General features: G+C 33.5%; 1 protein-coding gene across 1 annotated transcript in view; it reads right to left on the reverse strand.

Annotated features, from left to right (window-relative positions):
* Window positions 1-2,051: 2,051 nt before the first annotated feature.
* Window positions 2,052-12,603, reverse strand: part of LOC129231226 (sugar phosphate exchanger 3-like) — a 64,816-nt gene continuing 54,264 nt past the window's right edge. The window contains exons 12-14 of the mRNA XM_054865488.1: window positions 9,981-10,180; window positions 7,699-7,764; window positions 2,052-5,044 (exon numbers count right to left, since the gene is read on the reverse strand). Coding sequence (XP_054721463.1) covers window positions 4,901-5,044; window positions 7,699-7,764; window positions 9,981-10,180 — 410 coding nt within the window. The 3' untranslated portion in view covers window positions 2,052-4,900. The remainder of the gene's footprint in view (window positions 5,045-7,698; window positions 7,765-9,980; window positions 10,181-12,603) is intronic.

Genomic DNA, 12,603 nt, shown 5'->3' on the forward strand with positions numbered 1-12,603 from the left:
TGAACCATGGCCAGCCCAGGAATAGAACTCGGACCTGTAGCATGGAAGCGCGAAGCACTACCACTAAGCCACTGGGCTATAACAGAAAAATACAAGGTATGAATAATAAGACCTTTTTCTTCCTAGATATGATAACAACGAAGACATTTCTATAAATTAGATCTTCAAATTGGGTTTTTTTTCTTAAATCATCATTCTTATTATTTCGCTTGACAATGTTTAAAAAGCATGAAATGGGTAAATACTTCTGTTCAGAAATTGGCTTTTAAGACCATAAAAATGCATAATAAATACCCATTGCATTTAATTTTGTTTATCCTTAAATGGATGAAAAAAATACTCAAGTAAAATATATCTTCAAATTGACTTTGTTAAATAATATATACACTGGTTATCATAAATTAAGGAAAAATCACAAAAATAGCGATAACTCTCTGAAATATAAGCCAAACCATGTAAAATTTGAATATGTTGCCGAGTAAACATTGCTCAATAAAAGTGCAATATGCAAATTAGTGGTGCTGAAATCGGAGTGCGTAATCTGTGAGTAGCATAAAAAGTCCATGTTTGAGAGCAAGCCTAAAAACTTCGCTGTGATAATGCCATAAGAAATCTGAGATAGCCATTTTGTGACAATGACTTCCAGGCATCATTTGCCTGCAGAACTACGATAGAGAGCCATTGGTAGACTAGAGGGAGGTCAAACTTAAACAGAGGTAGCCAGATGGCTTAATGGGAGTCCTTTTGTGGTTCATACACTTTGGAGCCAATTTCAAACGACAGATTCGGCATCCAGGATATTCAGCCAAGGACGGCCAACGGCTACGATGAGCGCCGATAACCGATTTTTGAGCTTATGTGCAAGTAGGAATAGAGCCACTACTCCGACTCATGTCAGATTCGCCATTTTTGCAGCCACCGGAAGGTTGGTATCAATGTCAACTGAGCGTAAAAGGCTTTACAAAGGTTTGTCTGTATGCGGGACAACTAGCCATTTTTGAGCCATTCACACTTCGCCATAGAAGGGACCGTTTACAATGGGCACGACAACATGTCCACTCTACGCCTGATCAATGGAGGGCTTTTCTCTTTGCAGATGAGTCTAGATATAACCTAGGAAGCGATAGTAGGCATTATTTGATGTCGAGATAACCCAGAACCTGTTATCATCCGTCAAACATCCGCGAAAGAGATGGATACGAAAGAGGCGGTGTTTGGGGTGACATCTCTTTAGATGGACGCACAGACCTCAATGTCTTTCCAAGGGGAATCATGAATACTCATGTTTATAGAGCTTATGTCCTTGATGAACGATGTCTATTTACATCCTTGATGTTACAGGAGGATATTGCAAGATCACACAGAGCTAGTATCGTAGTTTATTATCTTCAACAAGCTACAATTTTCCGCATGGAGTGGTCAGCTCAATCCTTGGGCTTGAATCCTATGGAGCACGTTTGGGATGCTTTAGGGAGGCGTCTAGCTGCTCTCAACCTGCACCCTCAAACCCTTGCCGCACTTGATACTGCTTTGCAAAAGCAATGGCTCTCGTAATTTCCACACTGCCTTAATTGTCTGATAATTTCTTTTTACATTATTTTATATCTTACTATGTGTTGCATATTGTGGGTAAGTTTCATAAAATTCTACATGTAACTTTTTGAGCAATCGTCATTTTTGTGATTTTTCCTTAATTTATGATAACCAGTGTAGTTTTTTAACCTTTGATTGATCCACATGCAGAAGTATCAGATTAGTTTTTTGTGATAAATAATATTGTACTAGTAAGGGAAAAAATGATGCCTATGAATAAAAGGTGGAAACTTTCATTTCTTATTTTATATAAATAAACAATATTTTTCCACGCTTTTCATTATTCACAACAAATAACAGAAAATAATATGAAACGCTCAATTCACATATTTAACATAACAGTAAATAACAAATAAAATCCTAACACATTAAAATCACTTCATAAACAATGATTAAAGGAATGTTTTATTATGTTTTTAACAAGATCATGAAAATTATCTTTTCCATTTTAGCATGAATTTTTTTTTTATTTAGTAAAAATGTTTTTAATTGTCTTTGAATTTAACAGATTTAAAGTAATGCAATATTTTTTGATGAAGTCTAATGTAGACTTTCTGATGCAGAGAATAATTTTGGGCCTAAGTTAAGAAAATAAAGTATGCTTTTTTTTGAAGAAAAAATTTAGCTATATGAAATCAACCCTTGCTTGAGATGCAATGCTTTTCATTTTACCTATTCAATTGATGGAAATTTTTAGATCAGCATTGAGATCTATAGGAACTTCAAACAGAGATTAATTACAAAAAAAAAAAAAAAAAAAAAATAGAGAAAAAAAACTTTCAACAAGATGCATTTTTAGAACATAATGTAATTCAAATTCAACACCAAAGTATAAATGTTTTTTCATGTAGTAGAAAAAAGAATAATTATTTACAAAATGCAAGAAAAATTAGTTTCCTTGAAAGTAGTAGAGCTGTTAGATACATACTAAAATGATATTTTAGTGTTTCAGTATTTCAGTTGAAATCCAAATGACCAACCATTTTGCGGATTTGTAATCTAGTACTTTAGGCATTAATTGAATGCATGATGTGAAACAATTCATATTCAAAATCACATTTCCTCCATAATAGGTAAAATTTACTAAATGGACTACATAATACAGTGGTGGTAAAAAAAATTGCATCACCCACGCAGCAAAGGAGAGGAATATGCAGTCAAGCATCCCGTATCCCGCATGATTTGGAGATGTATTTCTGATCAAGGAGTTGGTGGGCTTCACTTTGTGCAAGGAACAGTAAATGCTCAGGTGTCTATTGGCATTTTGGAGGAGAAATTGCTTCGTACTATCCGGGATCACTTTACTTCAGTTCCAAACGTCATTTTCCAGGATGATTCTGCTCTGTGCCAAAGGGTAAAACTGGTAAGTAACAATTTATCAACCTTTATCCTGCCATTAGACTTAAATTGACATGGGGTTAAGTAATTTTTTTTCTCTAAACTCACACGCAGGTTCAGAAATGGAAAAATGAGCATGGGGTCAGCAGTTTGCCTTGCCCCGGAAACAGCCCTGATCTACGTAAACAATTATCAGATTACTGCTGTTAAATTTTTTATTTCATAAGTTTTGCAGAATTTCACATACATTCATCGTTAATCGGTCGACCAAAACTTCTCACATAATCCCATTGTTGTGAAAATGTGAGGGTGATGCATTTTTTTACCAGCACTGTATGTCAGTTAACTAGTAAAAAAGTGGATCCATTCAAAAAAATTAACATTAACAAATTATATTTCTCTATACTAATAACATGCACAAAATTTAACTATAATAACTTGTCTTGAAAGCGTTTGACATAAAGTTCCATAGCACTGTCAGAGAAACCTTAAATAATACCTAAATTGTAAGTGTAGTTATGCTAAGTTCATACATTTTGTCATAGTTATTCAACATATATCAGTTTCAAACTTAAACAAACATGAAAGAGCTATAATGAACAAAGTAAACTCCCGATTATCCATAGAATAGGGTGGGACAGTAAGCGCGAATAGTCCCCACATTAGATAAAAACCATGCAGGTGTATGCAATAGCTTAAGAGATTGATAATACTTGCATTGTAACTAAGTTCACTTCAATTATAGCTAAAACAGTGTATGTAAAAAATGGGGGGAGGGGGGGGGAGATCACTCATTATTGCAAACCGATTGTACACATGGAAGAAAAAAAATCATGCAATTGCAACAAATCAAGGTAGGTTTCACAGAAAACGCATAGGGGAGGGGAATTTTTCCAAGAAACTGCTCCAGTCACTCATTTAGGCGCATAAGTATTGTACATTCAAAATTCAGAAAGTAAGGTTGATACAAAAATCAGCAAGTAGTATAGGTCTTTAGCAGTAAGATTAGTGTGGATTCAAAAATCAGAATTCAACTAGTCAAATTTCGGTGACAGTGGAAGGTTTGCTGCCATTGAAAATGTGGAAAAAAGAAAATGAATTAAAAAAAAAATAATTTTACACTTGTTAAGTTTAAATGTGGGCATTTATCTCGGTTCAGTTAATCATCACAAACATTTGTTTGTTTTTTTTGAAAGTGAATGCCCGCAGATAATTGGGAGTTTACTGTAACTTCAGTTTAAGGATATATTTTAAATTCTCATTTTCTTTTTAAATAAATTATGTTTCATAGAAACAGTGGAAAACAAAAATATCTCAATTTCTGAAACAAACAAACTAAAGCTGAATAATTTTTAAATTTAATAATTTTTCAGGAAATATTTTTTCTTTAATAGCTAAAATGTTCATGTTACATTATGTGTTTAATTGCTTTAAGAAACATCAACTGTTTCATCAACAGATGTTTTATTAATGGTGCACAAGACACAGAACAAACACTGAAAAGATAAATTTCTAAATGATACATATGAAATAAATAAAAGAAAATAAATTTAATAAGCTACAAACTGATTTAAAAAAAAACTATAGAAATGAAGTATATGACAATAAGATAAATTCAAATGTGAAAAGAACTTCTAGATGAACAAAAATCTTGTGTAGTCTAAAATTTCTGTACAGCAAGTGAAAACTTAACAAGAAATATCTTTTTAAAACATTAAATATGCAGTTAAGAAATAAAATTCATATTTTTGATACATTTTATCTAAAAATGAAATGAGCCTAAAGGAATTCAACATAAATGAGTATTAACTTAAAATGATATGAACTACTAAAATCCCATTTAAAAAACCTAATGTATAATTCATAAAATAACAAAGTATTTGACTAGGGAAACTTCAAAGGCACTTATATTGGGAAACATGGCATTATCCGTGATTGCAGAAGTTAAATTTATAAATCTAGTCCATTATCAATGTAAAAACTCCCTCTTAGCATTTATTATATGGTCTTCAATCTTTTCAGAAATTGTAGCTCTCCTGTAGTAAATTCTCTTGAACAGCTCTATAGTATCTCTGATAACCAGGTTTATAATGCAAAGAAGAGTCAGAAGAGTCTGGGGGAGAAAATCAATGCATTACAATAAATAAACACAGTATTTGTAATGATTGCAGGATGGCATCAGTAGTATTAGAATAAGAAAAACTATTGACCATCAAATAAAATTCTAATGTTATGAAATGTGTATTAAAATACATTTTTCAAACTGTATAATGGAAATGTAATTCTCAGTTGAAAATTCCCTTCAATACAAATTAACGAAATATCATAGGAGTTAGGTTAAACCTAAAGCACTCAGAATCTATTGTAAGACCCAGCCCTTACTGGGATTCGAAAGCTTTCCTAGGGATCACCACACATAATAGAAACAATATACAGTTGGTTTTCTATTTAACTTTAGAGGACCCCTCCCCCCCAAATCATCCCAATGAGAAATTCTGGCAAACTCTTAAAGAAAAACATGATTCTTTGAACTTTTTTGTCTGACTCTGATGAGGGGTTTCAGAGAAATCTAAGAAACTTTAAATTTCATACGCTGCGGCTATGTAATACAACTTGAGTCAGCCGAGCGATACGACACAGGTCACATGGTTTTGCAGTGAATGGTGCGTTTTCTTGATGGAGGGGTCATGTCTGGAACAATATTTTATTCTCATGGCATCGGATGTTTGATTTTCATGGCGCCGGCTGTAAATGTCAGCGTAATGTCAATGGTTTACGTTTAATTAGAATTATGAACTGTGTTGATACCTCCATTGGTAAATTTTTAATTGTTGCATTAAGATGCTTTTTTAACTAACGCACATTCAATTTTCAGGGCTCACGAGAGGTCATATCAGCCTTGTCAGAAACTAGGGGTGCGGTTCTTAGAAGGTCCCCGCTCTTGAAAACTTTTTAGGGGGATGGGATCTGGAGACCAATCTGACAATGGGTCCACCTTGACCTTCGGCAGCCCTGTTAGTTTTCCCTCGTACTATAATTAAAAATAAAATAACTGATTGAAGAATGCAGTTAATTTCTTGAAATTTCAAGCACTCATCCATCATATAGAACTTTAAAAAGTTATGTATTTTTGAGTCAGTATTTCAATTTCTCCGTAGTTATGTCCTGCATTTCTGTTTCAACCGATATATCGGAGGGATAGAAATCTAAATATCGTTACCGTGGTAATAGTTATATATCGATATATGACGATATATCAGTGTATCGCCCAGCCCTAATATGTATTCTCAATCATGAAATAAAAATAAGCCATATCAAAATGAATTGATAAGGCAGTCTTAGATTGCGTTTCTAACCATTTTGACCGGAGGGAAGTTCTCTGCTTACTTGATAACTCAGTACCTCTGTCAGCAAGCCTCTTAGTTTAGGACGCCATGGCTGCGCTTACACTACTCTGCTTGCTATGTATAGGACCTTTATAAAACCGATTATGACTTATTGTAACGCTCCTCTTATTACAACATCAGAAACAGGTATACATAGACTGGAACAATTTTACAAATTAATATACATTGTCTTGTCACTGAGGCTGTCAAGACCACACCTATTGAAGCCCTCCTTTTATATACCAATGAATCACAAGCTGCAATTCTTGCCATTTGAAACTACACTCAAGACCCTGGCTCTATGCCCGTGATGCAGAGTAGGTCCTTAATGAGAGGGCTGGGCGAAAAGTATAAGATGATTGTATTACAGTGGATCCCCTCGCATTGCTGTATACCCAGCAACGAAAAAGCGGATGCGCTGGCCAAAAAGGGCTGGTCTGTCTATCAAGCCCCATATAACCTTGCTAGCTACAAGTCCTCTTTATCTATGATAAAGCAAGCACTTAAGACGACTCATGAGTCATCATTAAAAGATCGTATAAAAGTAAAACCGTGGAGAGACAACCTTTTGAACATCCCTGATTGTCCAAGAAGCAATGCTGTTGCTGCCCTTCATCTCATAACCAAGCACAATTGCTTATATGCCTATCTTTGAAAACTTGGAATTGTGGATAGTTCTGCCAGTCCCCTCTGCTGCAGTGTTGTACCGATGGATGCCGATCACCTCCTTGTCTGTTCCGCCCTATCACAGACCTGTATTTTTCTCCCGCTACTGAGAGGTCAGGGGCTTGTTGAACAATTTGAACACTTGATTTTTATTTTGTTCGTATGTTTGCTTGTTTTGTGTTCATTGTTTCTTTTCTTTCATTGTTTGCTTAAAATTTCCCCCCTTGTTTTTGTCTCTGTATGGTGCAAGGATAATGTTTTAACCACCTGCTGCATTGGAAATAATTATAAATACCTTGAGAGAACAGTTGCAAAGTCTGGTGCAACCCAAGAGTTTATTGGTATTTTTATTGTGTTTCCTTTAAAGCACGTTTTGTCCCTATGAGATACGACATTGGTCCCAACAGACATGCTGTAATTCTTTAATTTTCTAGTGTGGAGGGCCTGGGACTGCAAAAATAATCCTTACAAAGAGATTGCTATTAAGCAGAAAATTCTTCTACTGAGAACCAAATGTATTTTATTTATTGAAAATCAACATAGAAGTATTTTGAAACTGTAACATAGCTATTATTCGTAAGGGGCTACAGACTAATTTATCAAGTAATTTTTGAAACGTTTCACTCTCAAGAAGTCATGAACTGAAAAACATTGTGAAAATACTACTGCTAACATACAGAATTATCATCCTATCAATAAAATACAAACACCTTACCATGACAATGAATAGATAAAACACAGATGACCATCCATATTTGTTCATGAAGACAGGCACTAACATCTATAAGAACACAGAAACTAAGAATACTTATGCTAAACAAAACATTAGCACAGTTAGGCAAGTTACAAAAAAAGTGATAAATTGCACATAAAAGATTATTTGCATCTTAAAGAAAGTTTTGAATAATAATCATTTTATGTACATAAAGGCACATTTCTGGAAGCAATTTACTTCAGTCTTATGGCCTGATTCTAACCGATATGAAGATGATTATGACCGAAGAATTGAATTTTATGAGTAGTAAGAAGCAAAATTGCAGACTAATGAGCTCAAAACAAGGGTGAAACTGGAGCCTATAGATGCAGGCTGTTTATACTTTTGTTTATCTCACTTCCAGATATGATTGCATCTCTTTAAAAAAATTCTCTAAATAGTTTAAAAGACACAATGTACATTTTAGTTAGTAAAAAGATACTTTTCATATTCAAAGTAAATTAATTCTTAACTATTATGACATAAATAAGAAAACATAAATTTGGTCTTTTTTGCAGCCATATTTGATTTATCCATAATACTTGATACAAAGACGAAGTCACCAATATTCGTTTTTAAGTTAGAAATTTTGAACACTAAACAATACAACTGTACAAGCAAATGGAAGAGTATATTTTAAGAAATATTTTCAAATAACATATAAATAGTACAGGATTAATGATTGCAGGAAATAATGGGAGAACCAGGGTTCGCGTTTACGCGCTATAGCGGGTTTTTTACGCAAATTCGCGGAAAAGGGACGCAACTTCCGCGAAAAATCGGGTCCCAGGGACCCAGAAAACCCAAAAGATAAGAACCAGAAAAAAAATGGGAGAAAATGCTAAAGATCTATTTAGTAAATGCTGTTAAGCTTCAAAATGACCAGGAGAATCAACAGAAAGGGACTAAAAGGACCCTATCTGTTTATCAGCTATTCAAACACACCCCAATTGTGGACCAGTCAATGGAATTTTAGTGATAAGACTGGAGCTTACAGTGACCTCCTGGGCAGAGCTCAGGGAGCAAGTTCACAAATAGCCCATTGTACTGTATTCTAAGAATAAGCTTTCCCTCAACTTTTATCTTGAGGAAATTCCTAAAAACAGAAATGAAGACTAAAAATGAGAGAGGTTTTCAATGCAATCTTCAGGATTAATACAAGACAATTGTACAGTAAAAATATTGCAATTTGGCATTCATGTAACCAGAATTACTTTTGAAAAGCATCATTTTGCATCCCCAATAAAAAGACAGGAGAAAAAAATGGCGAACATTTTCCAGATCGCGCTAAACACAAATAGTTCGGAACTTTACATTTTTCTTGTTAAATTGCTTATGAATACTTGAATTTTATACAAAAGCACTTTAACTTTGTTCTTTTTCTAGTAATTCATCTCTTTCTGATGGGTTATTTTTATTTGGACTTGCAAAAGTCGGGTATTAATCGATCGCGCCATTTTTGCGCGCCATTTTCAAAATGGCGCGATTTTAAAAATAGAACAAAAATCAAAACAGATATTTTGAACAAGTTAAAATAAAGTCAAATATACTGATTTAAGATTGCAAATGAGCAATTTTCACACTCATATGAGAAAATGTTTCGTTTTTGCGATCGCGATTTTTGCGTTGTGTTCATTCGCTTGCGATTTATTATTATTATGTAATTGCCAATGATAATTGGGAAGGGGGGGGGGGGTCTGTTTGGTTTTTTCACTAAGAAAAATTTCCAGGAAAACAAAAGTTAAGGGAGTGCTTTTTGCTTGATCAATCAGAGGCACTTGTTTTATATTTTATGGTAAAACCCATTTTTAAAGTAAATTTTGAGTTAATCTCATTGTAACTGACCAAATAGTTTCTCACATAACTGATTCTTGCAAGTGTATTATTTGAAAATAATTTTACAATGATAAAATCACAAAAAAATTAGGGCAAAAATAACCAATTTATTTTATTTCATGCCTTCCCCCCCCAAGTATAAATATTTTTATATTATTCATTTACACACTAAGATTTTCTGTTTAAAATTTAAGGGACTCATTTTTTCCACCAAAGAACCCAAATCTATTTCATTAATGGGTCCCTGGGACCCATGTTACGGATAGTTGAGCGCGAACACTGGAGAACTATTAATGAATACGTCTCTATATTTTGGAAGATTTGATAAGATTTAAAATCCATTATGAGATTTTTGAAAAAATAATAAAAATAAAACTAAATGAATTGTAAAACAAAATTATATTTACTTGACCAAGAGCAGCTCCTGCACTTCCAGTTCCATCAATGATCCCAGTAACAGTAGATAATGCTTCCTTGCTGTTTGAAAGGTCAGGATGTCGCCCTAGATCAGCTGAAACTGCAGTACTTATAAGACTTGAAACACCTCCAATAGCAATACCCGTAAGAGTCATCAAAGCAGCATTTGGAACAAGACTATCTGGAGCATCTAAAGAGAGAAAACTGATAGGTTGGTTCATGCTTGATGGAACTGTTGATACATTATCTATAACTACAAGAATTAGTTTGGTCTACAACCTGTTACTGATCATCCTGTATTTGTACTGATTAAAATTACAAAAAAAAAAAAAAAAAAAAAACCCAAAAAAAAAAAAAAAAAAAACAACTAATGTGTAACATTTTGGCTATAATTATAATTTTAGATCCTTTCAGCACATATGAGTTTTACACTTTATAATTGTATTCAAGGGCTACATGGAGTTGATGAGTGCTGCATGAAGATTATTGGGAACACACCGACTCCCATATAAATAAATTTTGCACCTCGGATATTCATTATTTATTAGTTGATTAGAAAAAAGTTTTAAAATATTTTATGTCATTTTTGGCAAATTTCATATTTTCACCCCCCAGACCTAGGGCTAACTAAATTAGAGAGATATTTTTTATATCTAACTGTGTAGAAAATTCAATTTCAATCATGAGAAAAAAAAAATCTGAAATAGAATATAACTTTTGTATTTTTTATGAAGCATAAACGTTTTACCATCTTCAGAAGAAAAAAAAAAGTTTAGAACACATGACACATGCTTTACGCACATTAACATGTCGATGGTGTCACTTCCACGTGATCTAACTGTATTCGCCTGCCTTTTCTTTACTTTTTCTCTCATTAAGGGATTTTCTTCCTTTTATTTTAATCTTTTTTTCCTCTCTTCTGGACTTTTGCTACATTTATTTTATGTTGTACATTAGTGTGCATTTTATACAATAAAAGTAGCCACTTTTTTTCTTTTGTAAATGCTATTTTCTTGCATAATATGGGGAACAGAAAAGCTTTTTGTTCAACTTTAATTAAATACATAAAACATGCATTTTTTGCATGATATTTGTTTTTGTTTGGGAATAGGATTCATAGAAATCTATAAGTATAAATTTTGAGCCATGTATAGATCGTATGGATAGATAGATATTTAGATAGACATATGTATATTGACAGTAAGAGATGAGGTACAGATAATGTTACATTCAAATTTATATTAAGAAATACAATGTCAAAAAATTTCAAACTAATATTTATAGTAGATATAGTTTGATAAATATGACCTTCAAATTTATGTAAGCAGCCGCCAAGGAAGGCAATCTTGGCATAAAAAGCAACTAAAAGAATGTGCACTTTTTGTCTCGTTCTTGCCAGTAATTTATCACATGTTTGTTGTTTAGGAGCAAAACATGTTCAAAATTTAATCACTACTTGTGCAAAAAAATGTAAAAATGGAAGGGAGGAAAACAGTGTGTGTTAAGCAAAAACAAAAAGTTTTAACAATCCAAAAAAGAAGAAAATCATTTTGGAGACTGTAGATAAAAGATGAAGAAAGGGGAAAATCATGAAGAATTGCAACATTCCAGCATCCACATTATCAATAGTATTGAAAAATAGATACAAAATTGTGAATGCCTTGTTAAATGTTTCAAACAGTGCAGGGACCCTAATGTCCCTCTTGGAGCCAATATGTTAAAATAATAGAATAGTTTTCAGAAAAGTTGGGACACAAAGACTTCAAGAATAGCAATGGGTGGATGAAAAATTTCAAAAAGCGTCAAACCATTGTTTTTCGAAAATTGTGTGGTGAGAGTTAGTCAGTGACGAATGAACTTGATTCTGATTGGATATTAATATTCTCCCCAAACTTTCAAAAGATTATTTCTCAGATGACATCTACAATGCTGACTACATGACTCTTTTTTAAAAGTACTGTCATACAAAATTGCAGTATTCAAAAACGAGGCATGTCACAGCGGAAAACAGAGTAAATATTGGGTGACTGTTAAATGGGAACACGAGCGGGACTGGTACGTTGACGTCATTTATGATTAGAAAGTCAAGAAGCAAAAGATGCTTCAAAGGAAAAAAAGTCTTTTCCTCTTCATTATAAGGTGAATTAAAAAGGCTTGGATGACAAACAATTTTTTTGCTGACTGGCAAAAGCAATTAAATAAGGACATGTGCAAAAGAAAAATCATTCATTGAAAATTGTAAGGCACACTGCATTGAGGCCCCTAAACGCATCAGCTTAAGATCAGCCATTTTGGATCTGAGCGCACATTTGAGTGGTTGTCTTTTCTGGCGAGTTATCACGTTTGGTGATTTTTCACTGCGAGGAATTATTAGCAGTAGGAGGATTGCTTATTAAATAAAGTATTATTTTTGGCCAGTTAGGATGAAAAATTCAATCCAAAATGGCTACACTTCAGCTGATGTGTTGCCCTATTCATATGGCAGCTCTACATGGCATGATTCCCGAAATGCAAGCAGTAAAGTAATTTTCCTCCTACCAAATACTACTTCAAAGCTACAACCTTTTGATCAAGGGGTATTTGGAAATCTTAAAGTTGGATACAGGAAAGAGG

This window comes from Uloborus diversus, chromosome 10 (genome assembly GCF_026930045.1).
Source record: "Uloborus diversus isolate 005 chromosome 10, Udiv.v.3.1, whole genome shotgun sequence".
In the NCBI taxonomy this organism is placed as follows: Eukaryota; Metazoa; Arthropoda; class Arachnida; order Araneae; family Uloboridae; genus Uloborus; species Uloborus diversus.